Source organism: Neopsephotus bourkii, unplaced genomic scaffold, assembly GCF_033783945.1.
Source record: "Neopsephotus bourkii isolate Nb327-2 ecotype Australia unplaced genomic scaffold, CSIRO-AGI_Nbou_v1 NB_1634, whole genome shotgun sequence".
Classification (NCBI taxonomy): domain Eukaryota; kingdom Metazoa; phylum Chordata; class Aves; order Psittaciformes; family Psittacidae; genus Neopsephotus; species Neopsephotus bourkii.
In genome coordinates, this window is record NW_026902109.1 from 1,048,519 (window position 1) to 1,075,392 (window position 26,874).

The 26,874-nt window shown below is 38.9% G+C and overlaps 1 protein-coding gene across 15 annotated transcripts in view; it reads right to left on the reverse strand.

Annotated features, from left to right (window-relative positions):
- The window catches only part of PCDH15 (protocadherin related 15), a 460,786-nt gene that overhangs the window by 40,912 nt on the left and 393,000 nt on the right, over positions 1-26,874 (reverse strand). For all 15 annotated transcript variants that reach the window (XM_061373834.1, XM_061373832.1, XM_061373828.1 and 12 more), the window contains 2 exons: positions 10,735-10,950; positions 6,576-6,664 (listed from right to left, as the gene is read on the reverse strand). In XM_061373834.1, the coding sequence (XP_061229818.1) occupies positions 6,576-6,664; positions 10,735-10,950 (305 nt within the window). The remainder of the gene's footprint in view (positions 1-6,575; positions 6,665-10,734; positions 10,951-26,874) is intronic.

The window sequence follows — 26,874 nt, forward strand, 5'->3', positions numbered from 1 at the left end:
GTACTCATAGTGTATAATCCTGTCCTCCAAAAATCCTACATGCACTCCAACTTTTTATTTCAGTATCATTTTCCCAGTCACAGAAGGAACATTACTCTACACTCACCCGAAGAGTAATACAGAGACATCTTGACTTTGACCCAGAAGACGTTTCTTTGGATCTCAGCACAAAAGGGTTTTTACTGCAACAGTAAGCAATTTCAGAATAAAGCAGAAGTTTACAGCTTTATCTGAGAAGCCATGCACTGCATTATAGTGCTTCAGAGAAAATACATTAACAGAACAGGGCTGGGCATTATTGAGAGGAAGGGGTAGAAGACTGCTGAACCAGTGCTTCCCAGCTGGCAGTGGAAGTAGGAAATGGAAAAGCTGGAGTTGAATAAGCTTTGGTCTCTATTACCTAACTTAATAAAGGTAGCCTACTGTTATTAATCATCCTGATTATAGCAGAGGGAGGCTAAGATCAGCTAAGAAACAGAATGGGCTCTGTTAAACACTGTGCAAAGTGAGAATTAGAGCGTGCACTGCATTCTCCAAGCAAAGCTGAATGTAGGGTGGATATGAAATATAATGCAGGCAGTTGGGGGCAAATGTCCCTCTAATCTACTTATCTAATTGAATATAATCTAATTTATTTATTTGCTAACTTTGCAATTTAATTTAGAATGAAACAATACAGTGCAATGAAGCGGAAGCGAAAAAGGCAGAGGGGAGGTGGTCTGAAAGGCCAGGAGAAAAATAAGCCCATAAAACAGCATCAGAGAGTGCTGAGACAAGGAACAAGGCAGCTACAGCAATACGCGAAACTAAAGAACATTTAATAATGTTGAAGTAAGTGCTAGCTACGAAGAGTGCTTAATGGCAAGTTCACTGCCACCACCCCAATATGCAACAGTCACCTGTAATTAGGTTTAATTCAGTAATCACATGGCAAAAAGTCATAAAGCAAGCAACAGAATGGTACTTCTATGGCAAAACTAATGAGTCTGAATGATTTATACACTGCAATTTCAGCCAGCAGGAAAGAGATGCTTATTTTCTAGCAATCTATGGACTGAGAAGGAAAAAAATCCACTAAGTTTTTTAGGTATGTTAAGGTTGAATATTTCAATACACTCAGTGCTTTCAGAGGTACTGTGTTTCCAAACAAGCTTCTCTAAGGTGTCCCACCCAAGAGATAGCTGTGTCTGGCTTTACTAAAGGCACCAAGAATGCTGGAATCCCAGTGATGACTCATAACATTTGATTTCATTATACGCAGCCACATCTTGATAAGTATGTGACATTTCACAGGCATTCACTCATGCTCCCGACTACTGAACATACCAACATTCTTCCAAAAAAGAAAGCAGGAACAGAGATATAAAATACAATGATACACACAAGTGCCATGTAAAGCACTCACATCAGCTGTCCTTCTTAAATGCCACCGGCTGGCTTCTGCAACTGAGATTAGAAAACAGCATTTGCTATACTGTCAACAGCAAAATGCTACTGAAGGGAAATGATCCATGTTTTGAAACAATTCCCTAAAGAGAGGACTGTGCAATCCAGCTCCTATACATAAAATATATTTTCTCACATGCTATGATTATACATAAAATTATATGATATACAAGGTTCTTGTGATGTATATTATTATAGCAATATATATCGCTACAGTATATATTATGACATTCCTTTTAAGTGGACCACAATTTCTATGCAGCAAAGCAGATGCTCCTTTGAGAAATGATGGCAGTCAACTTTATCTATGCAAACTATTAAGTTAGCAGGCTGAACTTCTCTATTCCAAAACACTCACTCTATATATCTCCAAGGATCAGCACTCTGGATTTTCTACTAATGAACTTCCTGGTCACTTCTACATTGCATTAGAGGTTTTGAGTGTGGATTTTCGTGAAATATGGAACTGCCACTTTTGTAAGCATTAAGGTATAAAGAATGGCAGTCTGTAACAGGCTAAAGCACACATGGAGAAAAGTTCTCTGGAATTATCACATGTACTGTTTCCAGTAGTTTGGTCTTGAAGAGTAGGGACTAGCCTCTATTAAGATGCACATGATACACATGAACATCCAGAAGACAGATAAAATTGATACACAGAAGCATCTTCGCTTGGATTCCACCCCCAGAGGCAGGTCTGGCCAGGAAGCTGCATGCACCTAAATTCCTCAGCCCAGGAGAGTGCAAAATGCTTGAGCAACACAGAGAGAAGGCAAGCTTCAAAGCCCACAATATGCAACTAGTACATGCATTTTGGGATCTCTGCCTTTGTACTATAACAGGCACCATGACTTGTCTGTTTTTCAGTCAGGATACAACAATCACCACCAAGACCCCACTGAAAATACAGGAGACTACAGAAACTGCTTGATGTGGGAAGTTTAGAGTTCAGAGTTTAAATATTAATAGTTATTACATAATTTCTTATTAAATAATAAACCAATTTTCTATTATTTTGTCCATGCATGTTTATTAGCCGTATGAGGTCATTCCATCAGACCCTCTTTTCCAATGAAATACTCCTACACTACCACTGGGAGATTTTCTTCATGTGGATGGAAAAGAAACTCTGCTCTTTCCAGGCTCACTTTTCACTACAGGGAGGAAAGAATAATGTGGTAAACCTCACTCCATTTTTGAAAGTGAGGAGGCAATCCTCATGCAGTGTTCTTTAACAGCTCCAGAGGAGTCCAAGTGCAGCTAAATGTGCTTTCTCTTGATTAGCTTAGAAAGCACACACAATGCAAAAAGCATCAACATTGAAAATGATGCCCACATGGTTTTGGCTAGCTGTAGCTCAAGTAGAAAGAATTCCCCAAGCAGTATTATCTCATTTTGTAGGGTTTGTAGGCTGTAGGGCAAACCCAGCCTTTTCAAGAGGAATGTCTATGGAGTATTTCATCAAAGCACTCATTTTGAGCCACTCCATTATTCCATTTCAGAGAAAATTATTTTCCATCTATAGAAGCGTGTACGGAGGAATTTTGTTCGCAAGACATTTCCATTACTCATGGGATGAGAGAAACAGAGGTCTCTCCTGCTAATGTGGCATACCAAATTTTAGCTAGAAGCTTAAGTTGCAATTGTATGAAACCCAAAGAACTAAACACCTTGAGTATGAGGTTAGCTATTTTACTCTACTTGAAATGCTGTTCCTTGCCCAATAAGTAAGCAATCCACTAAGCCTCACTCCATTTTCTTTGCCATCTTCTGCAGCAGACATAAATGGATCTGTCTGAACAGACATAACTATAGTGGGTGAGAAAAATGGCAAATCTGACATTGATGTACAGTCTGGAGGATATGAAAAACTTGTTGATGAAATTAAAGCAGTTGGAGGAAAACCAAGATCCCTAGTGAATGACTGCAAAGGACCACAACACTATTAGAAACATTAGCTAAAGACATAGCCATTGTATCCCTCAAAAAGCCAAATTCCTAAGCCAAATAGGTAGTGATGCTTTAAATCTTTTCTTCTATGGTACGTTTCCTTTATTTGGACCATTAACCAACACACGTCTCAGGGCTATGCTGATTAAGCCTTTCCCGGGTGGTAGAACAGAATTATATATTTCTCAATACCTTGTATCCACACTCTAGTGAAAATTACAGGCAGGTAGGGAGAATCTATTATAACTGGTCCTCCAAAGTTGTTTAAATCACAATTTATTTTATTGTGAAAAATCACTATAATTTAAAAAATGACCCAGCTACTCACTTCCCTATTATTCCCAATCACCAAGTATTGCAATTAGTGGTTAAATGTTGTATTTTCAGGGAATACTTACTATCACTCAAGTGCCAAAATGAGAGGAGAAAGAGCTGAATAACCTCTGTAGTGACCAATTCAGTTAATGATGTAGTCTTTTTATCTGTTAATGAATTACACAAAGTCTTCTAATTTTATAAATTACTGCATTATTTGAAATGGCTCAGAAACCTCTTTGGACAAAAGTACTTCAGCCTGAAAAGGTGTCCAAATTATTTGATTTTCCTTTGCCTGTGGCTGTATCTTCTGTATAGCCACGAAAAAAAACAAATTCCTATTGATTTGTTTTTATGTCCTACATGAATTATTAAAGCCTTGATAAAAACAGGGAAAGAGAAATCTTTCAAACCTTAGGGAAAATAACCCAAGAAATTTGAAGATAGAAATGAAATAAGTGTATTTCTGTTTGAAACAGACAAGTACAAAGATGCAACCTTATTTCTGAAACTCTTGCTCTCTTCAAGTGTTTTCAGTAAAGAATGCAACAATTTTAAAACAAGCTAATGCAATCTCTTCCAGCAAAGGCTGTCCTTAAGAGCCTACCCTTAGAAGTGAAATTCCCATGCTACACTCCTTTGCTAGCCTCACACTGTTCGAGAAGGTAAAGACTTCCCAAGCTAATTTTGAGAACTCAAAACCTGGCAATGTCTTTTTCTTTTTTTATTTTTTTTTTCCTCCCTTTTTCAATCATTCAAATGCTTCATTCACAATTCATAGAATTGTTTAGGTTGGAAAAGACCTTTAAGTTCGTCAATTCCAAGCACTGTATTTACACATCTGTCAGAGACTTCCATGCACAAGGGCCAGAACAGCATGAAACAAGTTTTACAAGACTCCAGCCTGGCAGAAGAGGCTTTTCTTGGAGCATGGAGACTGATGAATGTGGCTCTGGGCCATTTCCAAGACTGCGGCAGGATATGGCCCCGAAGGAGAGGAGTGAGGGTATGGTTAAGGTACAATTATTGTTGAGGCACTGAACACTGCTGAGACCTGCTAGGAGCTGGAAACAAGCCGCTCCAGTGTTTGTAAAAGCAGCTCTTCGCAGGGATTGTGAAAGGGCAATATGCTATCTACTCTTCCTGTTCTTGCCATATCACCTGTTGCAGCATTCATGCTCTCAGTCCCATGAATAATGTCACGTGGTTGACACTCTTCATTGAAGCCAGGCTTGTTTCATTCTGCTTTTAAACCACCTTCTATAAGGGACATCAGTATTTTGCTGGTGGTTCCTTGGCACCAGGACAGTCCAAAACTGGGAGGATCTCAAGTCCAATTTAGCATGAGATTGTCCTGCATCACTTAGAAACAAATGGCACTGAACACGTGTTCATCTTCACCACTCAAGAAAGCAGAAGCCCAGAAAGGCTACAAACTACTCTGTGAAGAAAAAAATTCACAATGCAACACACCAAGGTGAACTTGGAGGCTTAGTAAAGCAGAAACAAACATTTCCTATTACTGTCCCTAAAGATATATTGTTCTTTTGTCTCCCCAGCCAACACAGACACCTGGCACTTTTAGAAAGCTAGGTCTTACGTGTTAAGCAAGCAAACTCCTTTATTATTCTTAGCTCTACGAAATGGAGTCCCTGTGAATACAGACTATTGTCTGAACAACTTAATTAGTGTTTCTGACGTTAGAATCTATCAGAGCTAACTTACACCTGGCTAAAAATAGAGGAGGAGAAGGGAAACATTCTAAATTTCAGAAGGAAATCCACTGATATTTTTTTCCAGCCCAGCAAAGACATGAGCCATTTACAGACAACACATTCTTTTTCAGTGAGTGATTATATTACCATCCCCAAAGTATTTCAAATTATGTGGAGAGCTAAAGGTATGATAACAGGCAGGATGGAACAGACCTGTTGAAATCTAAGAAATGCCATTTATCAGTGTGTAATAAAGTGACAGAAGAATACAAAGAAATGTTTCTAAACTATTTGCTATAGTATTTTCTTCCCCATATTGTCTAAATCACGATCCTATGCCTAATGACACAAAGTATAGGAAATTGTCCCTGTCTTACAAAAAGAAGTTGGAATTGAAAACCTGACTCCTGGCAGCTGATGATGCTGTGGTGTATGAATGCTATTAAGACATATTTTACTAAAAGGATTTTAGCTGGTTTCCAGTATGATGCAGTATTTCCCTCTTATTGCAAGGTATTAGGGTTTCTAATTACCCATCCCCCATCACAACATTATGCCTGCTAGGCTCTAATATTGACACCCTGTAACCATTGGTTTTCAATTAAAATTTTATCATAATAATATAGAATGGTTTGGGTTGGAAAGAATCTTAAAGAAGCTAGTGGTATTAATTGTACCACTATAATTTTTCTAAATTCTGCTTTCCCTTACAGTTACATCACCTGAATAAAATCATAGTGAAGCAATGCAGCTCACCAAGACATGCTGCCTCAACCTTTTGGTGATGTGCTTTGTTTTATATCCTGTATTCTGACAGATGCAGTTTCTGATCTCAGTGTTTGGAGGTTCCACTATGGTCTGTATTAGGTGCAGCTCTAAACCAAGTTTCAGCCCGCAAAGCGGGCAAATGTGCAAGCAAAGAAGTGCTGTAGATCTGCCGTCTCTGGGGGAAGGACAAAATGCAGATTTGGAGGTAGGGGGAGTGGTGCTGCCACTCAGCCAGTTGTGCTCCCCATCAAAACATCTGCTTGCTCATTTTCAAGTCTTTGGCAATAAAGAAGATCATGGCATAAAAGGGAGCACTCTTTGCTGATCTAAACACAAACCCAGTGAATTGTCTGAAATTTGTAGAGTAAATAAATTTATTACCCTATAAGTTGGTCTTTGTTTTGTTCCACAAGGGTGGGAGGAACATTAGAGACGATGACTTGCATATCCAACTGATTGACCACAGAGACCTGGAAACAAAAGAGTGAAATTCAATTGGCACTCCCATGCATAGCATCCTCCCCATACAAGAAGAATTGAATAATTACTTTCCTGCCATCATAGCCATACCCTGATATACAGATTTCTCATTTTAATTAGGAGTAAGTGAGCTGGGAATCTTGCTTTTCTTGGCAGCCAAAACCAATAAACAGCAGGCAAAGATTTAACTAGAACTGTAATTGTAGGATTGCATCAGAATTATAGCGACAGACTATGAAACTTGGTCTTCACAGTTTAGACTTCCCTTACAGAATCATGGATCTGTAGATTTTACATTACCATGTAGATTTTACCTTTTAACTTTTTCCTCTAAAAGGACCAGAAAAAAAAAGTCTCAAATACATCCAATACTTGTGTTTTGCTTAAAAAAAAATAATTAAAAATTCCAGAATTCCACCTAAGAACAGCCTGACCTCAGAACAAATTTCTCACATTAGTATTTTCTGCCACAAAAGCAATGTAACCTTTCTGTTTCTCAATGGCAGGTTGAAGAGGGTGCACAAGGGACTATATGCATGCAATCATATTCAGCACAGATGGTAAACTCTGCTTTACTTCTCCTGATCTAGTCTCCGCAAGACATTTTTTATCCCAAGGATGCCTTCCAGTAAAATGACTGCATGCTTTTTTTCTCCCTTTCAAATATTGTTTTCATTTTGTAATAGCTCTGTCTTAACTAGCACAGCCGACCTCCCCTTAGGTTATGAAAGGAACCATTATTTCTCATACTGCTGGAGAAAATAAAACATTTCTTAAAACTTGGCTAATGTCCATATAGACATGACAGCAAACATTGTACTCCAAAACTGACACTCCCTATGGAGGATTCTGGAGGTCAGTTTGGAAAAGTAGGACAATGCTAAACCTTATACATTTAAAAATCAGAGTTATCCAATTCAAATCTAAAAAAACAACCCCTGATTTTCAAAAGAGAAGCCTGAGCCCTGTAAGTACTTCAGCAGACAAACCATAATGTATTTTCACATCAAACACTGATTCACTAGCTTTGAAGCTTAATTCAACTTTAAATATTTAAATGTTCTTGAAATGTCATCAGACGCACTGGGTAGCATGTACACACTTCTGTGTAAGAAAAAGAGAATTATAATGAACTCAAAATAAATTTTAGACAAAGATCATTGAAAGGAATGCTAAAACAATGAGAATTAACTACACTAGCCAGTCATTGTGCACCTATGCATGGAGTACTGCCTAAATGCAACACATAAAAAAACCTGTAATAGTTCTTGTGATATTCCAGGGATCACAATTATAACTACTTCTTCATATGCAAAAATATGAATAAGCACACATTCATGGCAAGCTATAGCAAAACAAGTGTGTTGAAGAAAAATCAGCATAAAGGTAAGGTTTCCATAGTAACATTAACTGGCTTGCTATCCACGTTTGTAAAGGCTTTCATTTTTCAATTATTACAAACAGCATTATGCTGAGGAACTAAGTCTAACTTAACCGCATTGTAACAAAATCTGTGGGAAGAGAGTGTTCCCTTCTATTCCAGGAGAGATGGAAACATGCTGGGAGCAGATGGAAAGGGTGGGAAACCAAAGTCTCTCCCTGAGGCACCAGGGTCACTGCTCTCCGCAAGCTTTTGGGGGCATAGTTACCAGAGATCATTCAAATCACTGTTCCTTAGAATGCTTTTTGCTACTTCCAGACTACTGAAATAGCAAACACAGCCAAGTAACCGTGATACTAAATAGCAGGCACCAGCCTCAATTATAGGGTTGGAAGTCAGCATGTTCAGATGTCTCATGTCTGTAAATATCTGAAGAATAAATTGGTGAGAACTAGGTAAGTTCCAGGTTAAATTAAAAAAGTAGCACAACAAACTGGAAGTTTGCAGCAGAGGCAAGGAAAGCATGTTAATTGTTGATAACTGCTAGCCTGCAAGTGATATCCCTTTGATCCCACGCTTCAGTCATTAGGCACTTTCCATTTTTTAAATCAAGCAAGGCAGAGCCTACATTCTTATCATTATATGGCACCAGTGGGTTCCTTGGAGTAGCTTATGCTGAAAGCTGAATGAGGAAAAGGCCTTGGGACCCCTCTCAAACCCCAACAAACATTTGGTTAAAGATATCATAGTGAATATCTACTATCCACATTTAGTAACTGTAAGTGCTTACTTGCAGCAAACTTGGTTTAAAATGTAATTTCTTATTTCTTTCTTTTGTCTCACAGAGGCCAAAAAGGCAAATTCCATCATGTGGAATCAAACAGTAGATCTACAGATGTCTAATATGACATCCTACCCGTCCCAGCCAGCAGGAACAGACTGGAACATGGAACGCATGGACCACCCCTACTGTGTGAAGACATTTTACCAGTGAATTTGGCAGTTTATGCTACTCACAGACCCGTGCCAGGGCTGTTTGGAAGTTTCCTGGCCCCAGTTCTAAAGGATACCTTGTTCTGCTCAGGTTCTTCCCAGTACTGTCCCTCCTGGGGTCATTGTCTTCTCCCTAGATCTCCATCCAGTGCAATCCTACCCTTTTCCCCCATATCTTATTCTTTTGCACATGAATAATTCAATTAATTTCCCTTATCTATGTGTGCTTCCTGAGCTTGTATTGAATAACACCTCCTAGTCTGAACAACCAGTGACAGCAGGACACCAGTGACAGCAGGACAAATTCTATTCAGATCATGAAACTGGGAACAGCTTAGTCTAGCTAGAAAGGATCTTCACTTTTGGACCATGCTCAGTGCAAACCCAAACTTTCATGGTGGGATGGTGTCAGTCTATAATTGTATCTACAGCTACGCTAAGCTTTCATGCCTTGCTCAAACCCACTGAATATACTGTTCATCACTCAGACAACTTTGAGATACCTCTATAAATTAATGAGACATACTTCACTTTCTAATTTTAATGTCGATACCTTCTGGCTATATTTTAATATACTATTACAGCATAAATTGCATAAGAATGCCCTATCATTTTGGGAGGTCAAGAATGAGGACATCTTACATTATGTTTACTTGCTGAATTCCTGCATAACTCAATATACCAAGTATTATGGCTATCATCTGTATCATTTGACAGTGTTCCCATGAACTAGATAATGCACTTCATCTCTATGACATTATGCTAATATTAATACAATCCATCAAGTTATATAGTCTTTAAAGAAATTTAGCATTGATAGTTTCTTTGTCTGGACTAAGTCGATGTCCTTTACTCAGCACAAAACCATGAGCTCAAGGCCTAAACCTAGTGCCAGCTTTTAAATGTTGCTTCCCCAAAAACTTAAAGTACAGTCTTAGCCCAAAATTATTCCTTGTGTCTCCCTTCTAGACATAAGCAACTAAGACACAGCCAATCAAGACATGGCCACTTTGTCTCTCCCCAGTAAGTCAACTGACTTCTAGCTTTCAGAGACTGTTTGCTAGATATTTGCCTGAACTACACGATACACCAGATGTAACTCCAATCCAGAATCTGTGTTAACTCATGTTAACATAAAGCAAAGTTTAGCAAGCTTTCACCTTGGCTTATCAACTTGGGTTTAATGCCATGCTAAACCTGTTTCACAGATTTGATATAGGAGCTGGCTGCATCTTGCTGGTTTAGAGACCAGGTGGAGATGATCTGTAAATGCTTGTGTCCACGCAGATGTGACCTGCTTTATACTTGTCATGCATAAACCCAGCACTGTTTTTCCTGCCATCTGAGTCCAGAATACCCAAAGCATAACTTAGGTCCATACTTAATGCAGACAATTAGAATCTAAATTGAACTATTAACAATGGCTCATTGAATAAATAAAATACTGAATATCATGTCTGGTGTAGTTACAGAAATCAGTATCTCTGCCATGAAACATGAACATATGTTTCAGATTGCCAAGACAGCTTTTGGTTAAAAAAAAATAATGCTGTATTTCAGTGACTTAAAAAGATAAAATAAACACAGTTATGGCCTTCCTATAGTTCTGCAGGGAGTTAAACTTTATGTAGTGTTTGAATTTCCTCAGGAATTATTCCATAAAGATAATGCTTGCCTCATACTTACAAGTACTTCAGCTTTGCTGCTCAGTCCTTTTCCATAATCATCAGTTGCAATGACCTGAAACTTGAAATAAGACCTTCTCATATTTTTGAACAGCATAGCAGTTTTTATTAGCCCGGTGTAAGCTTCGATCACAAAACCTTCTTTACCATCCTTGATTGGAGGAATGATGAGTCTGTATTGCATGGCACTGTAATTCCCAGTATCTTTATCATCTGCCTAATAGGAAATAGAAAACAAGCAGAGGCAAAAAAAAGTAAACATGCATGCAAAGAATCATTAACTTTGTCCTTTAAATAAAGTCATATTGGTCCTGCAAATTTCTTCTACTCTGACATTTTAAATGCTAGATCCCAAAGAGCCAATATTGCTATTACTTCAAATGGTTCATTTAACTTTGATGCAAAGTTTTGCTTTTCCAGCAATTTCTTTCTCCTGTGTTGGCACTAAACTACTACAAAACAAAGAATTGAACAACAAAAAATATAAATGGACTTTTCAAGTCTGCAACAAACTGAACAGGTAAGAACAGTTTAATTCTGAGAAACCTTCAACGGCAAAGTCTTGTCACTATTAAAGAAAAATCCCCCAGCAATGCAAACCCAGTTCACAAATTTATACAACAAGAATGTCCTCCCTCTTCTTAGGCATATTCTGCACCCTCACTGAGTGTGCAAAAAAAAAAATAAAAAAAAAATTGAGTAATTCCATTAGTGCTGCACATTGGACCTGATGTACAGATTCAGTGTACGACAGAAAGCTGTCCTGGCATTCTCCCATTGCTGAACTGCTGCAGAATTAGGACACAGTACTGGCATCAATAAAGCAGCTCCAGGAGCTATGTTATTTCACCTGCCTTGTGCCTGACAACCCTCTGTAGCCCTGTTCTGGCCTTTCCAGACCTACTCCATTGCACAAATCATGCTCCTGTTCAAAAGGCAGTCAGTACTTCAGATAGGAATGCTTTGGAGGACCCTTATAATGCTTTCATGTGCTCCATCGAGGAAGGGGCCATCAAGATCGCAACTAGTTATTGCCTGTACATTTGCTCACTCATAAGACTTGGGCACTGCCTCATCATGTGGGACACTTCAGCTTTTATTAGCAGGCTTTTATGAAAATATTGCCATAACTTCTTCAGCCTCAGGCTTAAGCTAATGTTGGACAGAAAAACATTCTTACCTTTAAAAAGGTGAAGATCTTTGTGTAAAATCCATATTTCACCATAATTTAGAAAGAAAAACAATAATCACAGTCTAGTCAGGGTTTATGGCAGCATGAAGAGTTGTTTATTATGATACACTACTGCTATCTAAAAAAATATTATCTGTGCAAGGTCGTTAAGCATTCAATAGATGGTCATTAATCATTAAATGTTTCCTCACCGTCAGTAAACAAGATCTATAAGGTGAAAATTTTCACTAAGTCTTACTTTGTCTTTATCTTTAGGAATAGCAGCGAGGAGATGTAACAAGCGAATCTATGCAGCCCAGTGACTGCATTGTGCACCAAGTGATACCCGTACCATATGAATAATCCAGGTACTCAAAGCTGTATGTGCTTTTCATGCTACTCTGATTGGATTAAGGTGGAATAGATTAAATTATACAGTGCTTAAGCAAAAATATCTGGGCTGGTTTAGGTAGAGGTGGCAACTATGTTTCATATAGCACACCATTGTGCTGAAAAGCTGCCCAAAAGATGAACTCCCACAATGACACTGGTGCCACTCATCACAGAGACAGACTGTTTAAAATGGTCCTTGCATCCTTTGTAAATGTTTTGATGTTTTGTTTTCCTTTACATTGACAAAACTTTATCTGGCTTGGGTGTGAGAAGCAAAAATATAAAATGTGTTAAAGTGCTTTTGTTTTCTAGATCTATAGCCTTTTTAAGGCTTTTAAACTCAAGATTACTACCTCTTGGGTGAATCTCAAACCCCTTTATTAGCATTTTTAGAAAAGATGGGGAAGGATATGAGATTTCTGAAATTTACTCCTTTTTGTCAGTCAAATTTACCCTGTTTCGTCTGTCAGTAGGTAAATGCAATCAGTGAGCTTTTTCAGAACACTTCTGCTATCCAACTGGTATGGGTAAATACAACCACAAAACATCAAGGAGACAGCAGACGAGAGCTTGACAGATGGATTTTCAGGACCAGGCTCAATTTTGGCTTTCCTTTTGACAAGTAAATTGCTGAAGTAACAAAAAAATGAGAAAGCATACTATACGGCACGAGTAAGCAAGGAAATGGCTATACCTAAAAATCAGGTTGATATGCAAGTGCTAACAAGTCATCACTATTTGAGAGCTAAATGTCAGTGTTCAGCACCAAGCTCAAGTCAGCCCTTTCAAGAGGTGCATAAATGACTGGAATGAAGAACAGGTTACCTTCATTCCTTTAGCAACTGCACTGACTTCAGTGACCTTATCAGGTATTAACTTCCACCACAGTTTCATCTGATGTATTCTCGGATTAATATATTGTGATGATCATGTCCAGCTGCCCAAGGGCCACCCAGCTCCTCTCTCACCCCCTCCTCTACTGGATAAAAAAGTTTGTGGGCTGTGATAAGGACAGGGTGTTCACTTACCTATCGCAGTTACTGACAAAACACACTCAACTTGAACAAAACTAAATTAGTTTACTGCCACATAAAAAATATTTGGTTGGTGAGAAACAAATACAAAAATCAAAACACCACTTCAGCTGTGCCTGGCCGTGGGACCATTGGAAGCAGCTGTGCCCAGCCTGGGACAGACACAACCTCTCCTCCTAGAGACCTCTCAGCCCCTGCCTGGGCACAAACACCTTGTGTACATATAAAATCAAGTATTTCACTTTAAGTACCTGCTCTTAACCAAATACAAAGGAAATCTTAAAATGACAATAAAAGATTCCATGTAATTAGTATTACTAGATTATTACTACTAACATTACTAAGGAAACATTAAAAAATAGAATAACAGAAATAGAACATCCTTGAAAATATGCAAATTGTAGGTTAAAGAAGCATACAAAGTGGCTTCTCATGGTGCTTTTTGGATCAATTTTGTCAATATGTTGTAAGAGAGCTTTAGATCTTCCATGTATTCAAAGATGAGAGCCTGCCTGGAGTAGGATGGGACACATGACTTTGTAAAGAGCAATATTTGATGCAATTAATCTAGAAGACCAGCTATGTGCTGAGAGACAAGAAATGAACCTCTTTGGAAATTATTTCCTGCTAATGCAGAGCAGCTAATTAAAAAAAAAAAAAAATTACTTTCTTGCCACATACCTAACAAATCATGGTGTGCATGCACTTAAGCATGCATTTAACCACGTACTAAGCAAATACAGCTTCTACAACATAGCTTAGGTTAAAGACATGAACAATACAGAAAAGACCAGTCTGACAAAACCCCTTGGCTTATCCACACTCAACTTCATGTGTTGGTAATGAAGCTGGGGGCAAAAAATAATAATAATAATAAAAAAAAAAATAGTAGTTTGCATAATCCCATGCTGCATGTGTTTTGCCATGACGTACATAGTGGCACGTAAAAGAGCAATATATGATTTGTATCCTTAGGGGTCTTCACTCTAGCGAGAGAGCATTTACAGTGACTGCCTAGCTAACTGCCAAAGGCTGTCTGGAGGTGCCCTGCAAGATGCGCATTACACCCTTCCAATAAAAAGTTGATTTCTGTGTTAAAATGGATTTACTAGGTTGCTTCAGCGGGGCCACAAGTATAACCTTTTTTCTTTTTTCTTTTTTTTTTTTAATATTAGCAAATTCCATCTCAATATAAAGATACAGCTTTTAATAGTAGTTCATTTCAGTAACAACAGAAATGATAGAATCATAGAATAGTTAAGGTTGGAAGGGACCTTAAGATCATCTAATTCCAATCCCCCTGCCATGGGCAAGGACACCTCACACTAAACCATCTCACCCAAGGCTGCCCAACCTGGACTTGAACACCGCCAGGGATGAAGCATTCACAACTTCCCTGGGCAACCCATTCCAGTGCCTCACCACCCTTAAAGAATTTCCTCCTTATATCCAATATAAACTTCCCCTGTTTAAGTTTTAACGCGTTGCCCCTTGTCCTATCACTACAGTCCCTAATGAAGAGTCCCTCCACAGCATCCTTATAGGCTCCCTTCAGATACTGGAAGGCTGATAGGAGGTCTCCACAGAGTCTTCTCTTCTCCAGGATGAACAGCCCCAACTTTCTCAGCCTGTCTTTTTATGGGAGGTGCTCCAGCCCCCTGATCTGTCTTGTGGCCTCCTCTAGACTTGTTCCAACAGTTCCGTGTCCTTTTTATGTTGAGGACACCAGAACTGTACACAATACTCCAAGTGAGGTCTCACGAGAGCAGAGTAAAGGGGCAGGATCACCTCCTTCGACCTGCTGGTCACACTCCTTTTGATGCTGCCCAGGATACGGTTGGCTTTCTGGGCTGCAAGCACACACTGCTGGCTCATGTTAAGTTTCTTATCAACCACAACCCCCAAGTCCTTCTCCGCAGGGCTGCTCTGAATCTCTTCTCTGCCCAGCCTGTAACTGTGCCTGGAACTGCCCCGACCCAGGTGCAGGACCTTGCACTTGACATAGTTAAACTGTATGAGGTTGGCATCAGCCCACCTCACAAGCATGTCAAGGTCCCTCTGGATGGCATTCCTTCCCTCCAGTGTATCAACAGAACCACACAGCTTGGTGTCATCGGCAAACTTGCTGAGGGCATACTTAATCCCACTGTCCGTGTCACCAACAAAGATGTTAAACAAGACTGGTCCCAACCCTGAGGGACACCACTCATTACTGGTCTCCAGCTGGACATTGAGCCATTGACCACAATTCTTTGTGTGCCGCCATCCAGCCAGTTCTTTATCCACCGAGTGGTCCACCTATCAAATTGATGTCTCTCCAATCTAGAGACAAGAACGTCATGTGGGACAGTGTCGAACGCCTTACACAAGTCCAGGTAGATGACATCAACTGCTCTACCGCTGTCCATCAGTTAGTTCAGTAGCCCCATCATAGAAGGCCACCAGGTGAGGCAGGATTTCCCCTTAGTGAAGCCATGCTGGCTGTCACCAAGCACTTTGTTGATTTTCATGTGCCTTAGCATGCCTTCCAGGAGAATCTGCTCCAAGATTTTGCCAGGCACAGAGGTGAGACTGACTGGTCTGTAATTCCCCTGGTCATCCATTTTCCCCTTCTTGAAAATGGGGGTTATATTTCCCTTTTTCCAGTCATCGGGAACTTCACCTGACTGCCATGATTTTTCAAATACGATGGCCAGTGGCTTAGCAACTTCATTTGCCAGCTCCTTCAGGACCTGCGGATGGATTTCATCAGGTCCCATGGATTTGCGCATGCTCAGATTCTTAAGATGGTCTCGAATCAGATCCTCTCCTGCAGTGGGCCTAAGGTCTTCATTCTCAGTCCCTGTGCCTGCCTTCCAAGACTTGGGTGGTGCTGCCAGTGAAGACTGAGACAAAGAAGTCACTAAGAACCTCAGCCTTCTCCAAATCCAGGGTAGCCAGTTCTCCTGGTAGCTTCCGGAGAGGGAAATCATAGGGAAATCAGTTTCATCTTTGCCCTGGTTTTGGCTGGGATAGAGTTAACCTCCTTCCTAGTAGCTGGTCCAGTGCTGTGTTTCAGCTTCAGCTTGAGAATAATGCTGATAACACACTGATGTTTTTAGTTGTTGGTCAGTAGCGCTTACCCTGATCAAGGACTTCTCAATTTCTCATGCTTGGCCAGTGACGACAGGCACAAGAAGCCGGGAGGAAGCAGAGACAAGACACCTGAACCAAACTAGCCAAAGGGGTATTCCATACCACAGCACATCATGCCCAGTGGGGAGTTTACCTGTAAAGGTCAATCACTGCTTTGGTCAGGCTGGATATCAGCCAGTGGGTGGTGAGCAACTGTATTGTTCATCACTTATTTATTCCTTCTCTCTCTCTCCTTATTTCCTATTATTATTATTGTATTATTATTATTACTACTATTATTATTATATTCTACTTTTAATTGAAATTATTAAACTGTTCTTAACTCATGGGTTTTTATACTTTTCTTCCGATTCTCCTCCCTCCACTGTGGTGGAGACTGAGTGAGCAGCTGCATGGTACTTAGTTGCTGACTGGGCTTAAACCACAACAACCTTCAGTATTTCATACTTGTTTATGTTTGCAGCTAAGGACAAACAAATTTTGGATCCAAATTAGGGTATCAATATCACAGGCACAAATGTTAAAGTCAGTCTTTCTGAACCAACATTGCAACATTAGTGTAGTTGATGAAACTCCGGTGAAAGGGGGAATATGAAATTTTAAGCACACAGTCTGTAAAATCCTGCAGTTCAGACGCCCAAAGCTGGTAGACAGGCTATCAGTTGATTTTCAAAGTTCTGAGAACTCAGAGGCACTCCAGAGAAATCAATGGCCTTAGTATCATTTCAGTTCAGGCTATTTCCATCCCAGAAATCATATACACACAGATGAGCAAAGCCAGGTGCAAAACAGCCTGAGGAACTTGGAAAAAACATCAGATTCCAATTTCAAATATTTTAACTGCTCTTTCCATTTCCTCCCCTTTCACCACTATTTCTGCTTTCATCAAACCTAACAAGACTTCATGTAACATTCAGCTTTTCAGGAACACCAGAGAGAGCTTGTGAGCTGCTGACATTAATGTACCAACTTCTTTAATACAGGGTAAGGATGTCTGCTATTCTTGTAATTTGTCCAGAAGGTAAATATTTTTGACACTTCATTACAAAAAGGTATACAACATCTCAAGAGCTGCATTATGACTGTCAAAGAAAAGAAAGAGCTACACTTAATATTAGAGTAGTACAACTTCCTTTTGTTATGTGCAAGAAATACAGATGTCTCCTAAATTCTGCTGTGATTGAGTACTGATAAATATGTATGATTTTAGGAGTTACCAGACTAAATTCAACCCTCCTGTAACTGAGCGTAAGCCTGCCCACACAAATAGTGTTTCATGGCATCACCATATGCTGCCTCCAACCCACAAAGGAAGAGGCACAACTGTTACGGTGCTCTCCAACCCTACAGAAAAGCATGTCACACCAGCCTGAAATATGCTGCTCTCGGTCCTAACATTGAGGGCATATACCACAGTCATTAACAGTTACTTTTTATAATTTTATTGGCAGCTATCTCTCTTGGAAACCAATAATACCCGATGGCTACATCTCCTACACAAGGACCTTCAGCACAACTTGCAGCAAATCATTAGAAATGTTAAAATTCCTGGCACTGCAGGGGCAGCAGAGACACAGCAACAGACACAGTCAGTGCTGGGTTCTAATTCAGCCCAATACTGCAGTGGCGATGGAATGAATTGTACAGCTCCTTTGCTGCCAACAAAAAGTGCTTTTAACATATCACTTGCTTTAAAACAGAGAGGAAGCAGAAGGGTACTTTCTTTTCAGTTTGATTTTCACCTTTACGAGAACTGGCAGGGAAAAAAGCATTAGCTAAAGTCTGGAAATATATAGGACTCACTAGGGCTGAGTCAAGCTGCATGTCTGTAAGACAAAAAATGAAAATATATGAGCTGCTGAAAACTAGAAGTAGTAGAGATCCCTTTAGTGCTGCCTCTGTAACCAGCAACAGTTTGTTCAAGTATGTAAGTTTCTTCTGGTGTAACTGGTGTAACTAGTACAAGACTCGGGTTTCATGCAAGCACTCAACACAGCAGCTACCCTAAAGGGTGTCCAAATATTTCACAGTTGGGAATCTGGTGGAAAGAGGTCTGTAAAGGAGGTTAATTTTGAGGAACAGATGCCAGAAGATGCAAAGCTATAAATTTCTAAGAAAGTCAGTGGCAAAACAAACTGGTGACAGTGAGTCGAAAAGTGCTAGAGACAGGTAACTGTGTGAAAGAGGACAGCAGTGAAGAAATACAGAGAAGAAAAACAGAAGAGGAAAATAGTTACAACAAACTTGCTGGTTTAAATGTCAAGCCTCCAAAACAGTACAATGGAAGATGTGACTTCAGAACTAAAAATATTCAACAATCTGTAAATTCCAACAAGCAAAAATGGTCTTGCCCTAAAACCTAGTTTACGTGCCAGCAACTGATTGGAAACAGTTGAAACTGCCATCTGTTACAAAGGAAAAAAAAACCCTACCAGATCTATCCCATTCATTTTAGCATCCCTGTTAGCATCTTCAGGCTCATGATTAAGGGTGACCCTGCTAATGAGACTGGAAACTGTTTAAAACTAACAATTGCATTCAAGCAGGTAGTCTGAATTTAGCTCATGGTGATAATGATAAAAACTGTAATCGCCTTACGACTATGCAATAGCTTCAGGAGTTACAGTTAATGAAGATTCAAATGCTCATCCCAAGCAAGCCACTGGCAATTTTGGTGACAATATCAGAGTATTATTGCCACATGGCATTGCTCATACCTGTCTTTCTGGGTGAGAGGATAAGTGCCCTACTGTAACACTGTGATTGTGCAGCCACATAATTACACCTCACACTGCAGAAATGTGCAGACTTGAGAAATGTAAAATAGTCGCCTCTCATGAGGGCTGAATGAAGCCAAAGATTAATTAATTTCTGTTTTAAATGTATAATTTGTTAGGCACGTTTACAAAGGTACTACAACAAAGAGGCTGCGTGGAGACCTCATAGCAGCCTTCCAGTATCTGAAGGGGGCCTATAGGGATGCTGGGAAGGGGCTCTTCATTAGGGACTGTAGTGATAGGACAAGGGGTAATGGGTTAAAACTTAAACAGGGGAAGTTTAGATTGGATATAAGGAGGAAATCCTTTCCTGTTAGGGTGGTGAGGCACTGGAATAGGTTGCCCAGGGAGGTTGTGAATGTTCCATCCCTGGCAGTGTTCAAGGCCAGGTTGGACAAAGCCTTGGGTGATATGGTTTAGTGTGAGGTGTCCCTGCCCATGGCAGGCGGGTTGGAACTTGATGATCTTAAGTTTCTTATTCTATGATTCTATGAAAAAATAGACTCTACTAAGCGTATTGCTGATCTCTGCCCAGCTCAATCAAGTAAACTCCAGCTCCACAGAAACTTGTAAGAAATACAGGTAGTAAGAAAAAGTGAAAGAGAGTTCACTTTTTCCTCTGATGCTGTTGAAAAACTGAAGGTGTGGAAACATGGATCTGTTTTGATAGACTGTCTTATGGGAAAAAATGTTGAGTAAGAGATGTTCCCAAACTTGTATTTTGAAAAAAAAAAAAATTAGAAACATTTTTACACAATTTTTTTTGCTATGTCAAGAGCTGTTAATGCTTGATACAGTAGATTTGCCCCTTTACTCTCATGAGACCCCACTTGGAGTATTGTGTGCAGTTCTGGTGTCCCCAACATATGAAGGACATGGAGCTGTTGGAGCAAGTCTAGAGGAGGGTCACGAGGATGATCAGGGTACTGGAGCACCTCCTGTATGAAGACAGGCTGAGAAAGTTGGGGCTGTTCAGTCTGGAGAAGAGAAGGCTGCATGGAGACCTCATAGCAGCCTTCCAGTATCTGAAGGGGGCATATAGGGATGCTGGGGAGGGACTCTTCATTAGGGACTGTAGTGATAGGACAAGAGGCAACAAGTTAAAACTTACACCGGGGAAGTTTAGGTTAGATATAAAGAAGAAGTTCTTTACTATGAGGTTGGTGAAGCAGTGGAATGGGTTGTCTGAGGAAGTTGTGAATGTTCCATCCCTGGCGTTGTTCAAGGCCAGGCTGGACAGATGGATGACATGGTCTAGTGTGAGGAGCCCTTTCCCATGGCAGAGGGCTTGGAACCACATGATTTCATGGTCTTTTCCAACCCTAACCATTCTATGATTTTATGTGTGTATGTTGGGAGGGAATGCAGACCATGCAGCTGATCCTTCATGGGATTGGAATGATCGAGCATTGTGAACACCCTGGGCATACTCCCTCATTCCAGTCTGACAGAAGGTATTTTACTCTGGAAGGTATGTGCAGGACTAACGGTCTTTAAAATGTTAGAAATAACACAGTAAAATGAAATAATATAATATCGCGTTTGAAAAAAAATTCACAACTTAGTAGTTTTTCTAAATACTGGCAAAGGAAAACAATAGTACTGGGGGTTACAGTAAAAGCTTAGCAAGCCAATGTATTACCTAGAGATATATTTTTTTTTAAGAAATTACCTGTGTTCTTGCAATTACTGTAATTTTATTCTTAGCAGGACAAGTAGCTTCCTGTTGGAGGCCAGATGTTATAGCAGATGTGTGTGTTTCAGGGTGTGCTGTTGTCACTGCGGATAGGCTTCAAAGTAGATTGTTTCTTCTACAAAATATGTTTTCTCCCTACAGATTTCTCTGTGATTCCAAACCCATATTTTAACTAATAAAAGATTGTGTCTGGCAAAGCAGTTTATTTTTACACAGAAGTTGCTCTCTTGACTACATGTAAAAGCAAAATTAAAGGAGGGGACAATTTGTCTTTCACAGCACAAAGCTGTCTCAAGGTGCCTAGAGTGGAATCTCACTTTTATAGAACTTGCTACTCTGAAGATTTATTTGTCATCCCAAGGAAAAAGGAAGTACCAAAAAATATAGAAGTTATAGGCACGAATAGAAAATAATCAGAGATTTGGCATGGATAGATTTGTCTAGGCAAAACAGTAACCACAGTATTGACATATAGAAACCCTGGAATTTTAACCATTTTTATTAATTGCTTTAGATCAGTATACAACCACGGAAATAGTTTGCTTTCAAGGATTATGATTAAGTAAAGCATAACTCTTATTACCTTGTACGTCATTAGGGTTAAAATTTGTAGCAACAAAATGGCTTTATTTTGCTGTTCCGCATATTAAGATAGTAAAACAGTAACAAAGGATGAAGTTACATTATGAAGCCTATCAGAAAGGGCCACAAAATACAGAAAAGGTCTGCAATGAAAATTTGATCAACCATATTGCAAGAATCAAGTCTCTTGCAGGATGTAACTGCATTACAGACTCCACTGGCTCCTATTATTATCACCAAACCTCTCTGCCAGCTTCATATTAGGGCCATTTCTATCAAATACAGGTCAGACACTTCTACAGAATTTGATTCACTGGTGTTTATTTTGGGAAGCTTCCTTTTCTGCAAACATTTTCAGCAAAAAAATACCTTTATAAACTGAGACATAATTCAGAAAACCCTCTCATTTTCTTTACCAGAATTAGGACCTCTGATATTTCTTCATTTAAATGCACTTTAGTAAACAAGAAAGATTAATACTGTAAAAGAAAATACATAAAAAGAAAGGGCTAATAACACACCATTATAGTGAAAAGTCAATTTCCACCAGTAATTTCCCTAAAGATTGTGTTGATTTTGAGTTTGTTTTTATACAGCAGATTAAAAATATTGTGTATGTGGCTGAAGGAAATCTGGTTCTAATTCTGAGGGGAAAACTAGGTGTTATATGAAACTACCAGTGGCAAAGCAAAAATACTAATTCTAATATAATGAAATGCAAAACAAATCTCAAACCACAAAATTCATAAATTAGTAGTTTTGAGTATTACATCTGGTTTTAATTAACATATTTGTAAACAAAAAGCACGAAAAGGTCTTTAATCATGGAAATCAGCTCTTTTCATACACTGAAAATTCTGGGGAAAAAAGAGAATTGCAGAAAAGAGGAGAGAACATAAAAGGTTATTATAAAACCAATCCCCATCAGAATTGTCCAAAACCTGAAACCTTTTTCTGAGCACCACCAGAACTGTAGTTAAAGTGGTTATTCAGACTACTGGTCCAGCTGCCCCACCACCTCAGGCCCAGGACAATGGTTGTAGAGTGAAACGGAAATCCAGATAACCAGCAACCAAGACATACTACAGCTGTCCTACTACCATGGCTTCTGACCACTGTTCAGTCTTCCATCAAATCATCAGCCTAGACTCAAAAGCTCTCATCTGTGTTTTGTGTATCTTTGACAGGTTTGGGGAAAATAAGTAAGCTTGAAAAGACAGCCGTGTGAAACTGCCTGTAGGTTTGAAATTCAGTAATCAGCCTCAGCTGTGATTTCAAGAGAAATGGTATTTAACATAGCTCTGTATTTCCTGCTGAGCTATTAGTAATATGAACATGGTCTTTAAGAAGCAAGAACTAAAGCCTCAGTTAAAAGTGTCATTTGAATAAATATAATCGTTCTATTTTTTTACTTCGAGACATTAGTACTTATCAGCTGTACTAGCCAGACACTAGCCTTACCATATTCATATAGAATAATTCATATGGCATATCATTAACCAAATTAATTCTAATTAAAAGTGACTTTTTAATAATGATTTGTGGAATTCTTTTAAGCTAAAGTTTCCTCTTTATCTATTCATATTAATAATTCTAAAAATCTAGAGAAATACAACACATTACCCTATTCTAAAAGGATTTTATATTCAAATGAATATAAAGTGAATGGTTGATGCTGCCAGCAAAACTGTGGCACCCTGTAGAGCTGGGAAAAGCAATCTAGAGTATTTACCTTATATATATATTGCCAAATATATATATATATGTAACTGTTCTGATGATGAGAGAAATGTTGGTCTGGTATTTCACTGGCCTATTTGTCTCTAAATTCAGCTTGTGTGCAAGATTTTGTACTCATATTACCAGTATTTTTCTCTCCCTGCATTTTTTTCTGTGTTTGGCCCATGGCAGTTAGATTACTTCTTACTCCCAGTGCTCCTTGCTGGGCTGTATGGCATAATTAGTGCCAAGACTGGGGTGCTTTACAAAATATTTTCAAGAGGGGAAGAACTGTGCTTTGATAGGAGGAGTGAAATTTTGTTCACGATAATTGAAGCAACTAAGTTTTTAAATAAATTACTAATTTAAGTTAAACATACAAATGTTCAGCGGTGTATTTGTCACGAATTCATCTAAAAATTATTTACATAAACTACTGTATTAAAAATGACTACAGCAAATAATGAAGTACTGTTAAAGAGGAACTAATTGTGGTGGATTTGTTTCTTTTTCTTTGGTTGTTGGTTTCGGGTTTTGTTTGGTTTTTAATTTGAAAGCTGTAGGTTTTGCATAGGGCCATAAAGCTTGATGTATTATTTTTACATAAATTAAAGTCATTAAAAATGACCCATTCTTATGTGCTAACAACACTATACAAAAACAGAGGTAGTTGAGAGTAACTTACTAAATTCTAAAATGAGACAGAACTGGAAATCTCCCTACAGCTGAGTGCTGGGAGTGTCAGCAGGACATCGACGCTGCAAAGCCTGAGCAGAAAGCGCCCCCTACACACACCGGTGCTTACCCCTGGGAAAACATAGGTGCATGACTGGGAAAAGAGCAGTGAGCAGCCTTAATACATCTTTTAGCCTGGACAATTGCTGGAAGAGGCCACTGCAGATCTTGGTGGGGTGGGAAACACCTTGAAGTGAGGATCTGGGCCTAAACACAGCTGTTAATTCTATCCTGCAATATAACAACCTCTTTGTATTAACACCAAAGCTGTTGTGACATTTCAGATTATTTTTCTTTTTAAACTATTGCAAAAGTAGATTTTTTTTTTTTTTTAAACTTAAAATGTTCTTTACTTCTTGCTTCATGTAACCCCCATACTCTCTAAAATAAAGACAGAATAAATTTCTACACAGATTCTAAAGTAATTTTTGAACCCTCAGTAGCTACACTGGTAACCACCTACAATTGAGTACTTCCTAACTACCTTCTCTGAATTCATGTTTTCTAACTACTATTTGATAAAAAGGAAAAATTGTATTAGCTTAAACTGCTCTAAATGATAACTGTTGGCAAATGCCTGCTACTGTGATTACTATGCTTAACTAATTTAATTACAGCAATGGCAAATAAAAGCAGGCATACCCTGTAAATCATGTCTAACTGCAGGAGCCATATTAATACCTAAATACCAGCAATTCTGATTACTGCAATTAGCCCAGCTTTCCATTGGTCTTTTCCCATGGCTATTCTGCCCACAGTAACCAAACAAAGCAAATTTGTTTGCACAGGCCTGCTCCAGCCTTTCTTCAGACAACAGGAACTGAGTTAAAGCTCAGGAAATTGAAACTGATCTGAACATAAGAACTGGGTGGTGTTCATTCAAACCCTCTGCTAAAGCCACAAAAAAGCTTTGATCTTGAGCTTTAAGGAGAAAGGAAAAGTTTCAAGATAAGCCTTGCTTTTCTGTTATGATACTTTCCTCAAAAACAAATGCATGGATAAACGGTAACAGAAACCAAATCACTTTCCTGACCCTCATCTTCAGGTGTAAAAGGCTGAAGTAGATATAGGTATCTGGACCCCTCCTTGGCTTTCAACATAAATAAACAAGCAATGACAGCTTCTTGCAATAAATCTGACCCTTATTTTCAACCAAAAATATCTTCTTCTGCCATACAGAAAAAGGCATTTCTGGCTAAAAGAGCAGGTGCTGATGTTTCTTTAATCAGGGCTTCCAGAAGCAGCGTCCTCTGCCAGCCTGACAGAAGGCCCTTTTGGGGGAATTTTTATTGTATTAATTGACACATATTAAACACACATTTGTGCTTAAAATCTAAAACTACAATTAATGAATGATATTTATTTTTTCTGAAAGTCTGATACATAATGGTTAGCTAGTAAATTATGCAGTAAAAGTTGCATTATAGAAAACTTTTTGTTGTGTTATGATAGCAATCAAATAAAATTCCAAATGGCTGTCTGCCTTTAATGCTTCCAACACTTGGGCAGGTAGGTCACCTTATAAAAAAACTTTGCTGTGTTTTATCACTTTCCCATGAGAAAGTAGATGTAGGTGCTCACAATGCGAATTATCTTCATCCATGACTTAAATATCCCTTTCCATGATCTGTACCATCTTTATAGTATATAATAGTTATACAATTTATGAAAGTCCTGTGAAATAAATCACCATTCACTTGACTAGCATTTTTATATTATAAAGCAGAAGATGGATCCTATCTCACCTTCGAGCAAGTGCTGTTTTTTCTCTTCTTATTCTCTCTTCACTGAATTGGGTTGTACTTGTTTGTCTTCTAATATGCCCTATTGCTTTACAGACTAAAGTTTATTCTCTTCCCTGCAGAATTCCTCAAATACCTCACAGAACCAAACCTTAACAACCACCTCTATATACTGACAGCACAGTAAATGTCCTGGTATGAAACAATGTTCTGATTTATATTGGCCCTGTCCACAGATGCAGAATCTGACATAAGTCATTAGGAGTATGGATGTTCACACGGAGGGATATAAATATAAAGGCCTCGGAGAGCACTGAGTGGAAGCTGGTATTAAACATGCACACACACATAGAGACTGGCAAAAAAAATGGACTTGGAATTTTGAAACAACTGACTTGACTATCCAAATCATCCACTGCCAATAGAAGACTGTGACTTTCAGGTTTTCAAGCATAATCCCCCACTTACAAACTAGAATCAAGAGGAAAAACAGATGCTAAGAGTTAATCAACAAGGTTGATGGTGTATCTCTAGAACGCCTAGTTTCGTCTAACACAAGGAAAACACCGGCTCAATTCAGAGCCCATTCTTTTTTTGGTAACAGCAAACTTGCACTTTAAAATAAACACTGCCTTATTCCCTCAGGATAATGGAATTCACATTAGAAAACAATTTAAAAATTAGCATCACTTCTACACATTTAGCACCTATTTACTGCTGGTATCTCCTTGAAGTACAGGGTTAAAAAATGACAAGTTTCAGGCCTAGTGTGCAGGAAGCGTTGCATACTTTGTTACAACAGTGATTATATGGCACTGTTGTGACAAGTAATGTGACACTAATGATAATTAGAAAATATTGGTTCACTCTGGGTCCCAAGAACAATGATTTCAACCATCGATATTATGCAGTTTAATATCTTTCAGTTGTAAAAAATATTCTAACTTATAAGCTAACTAGTACCAACTCCTGAAAATGCTTGCTGCTAGGACAATAAATTAAAACCTGATTTTTTACAACAAGCACTTAACTGTTTTTCTAATTTCACTTTAACTAGGCACACACTTATGTTTTATGCCATCCAATAATAAAAACTTTTGTCTTCTACCTTGCTCTATTTTGCCTGTCAGCAAAGTCAGTGAGAATTCTGTCCCAAG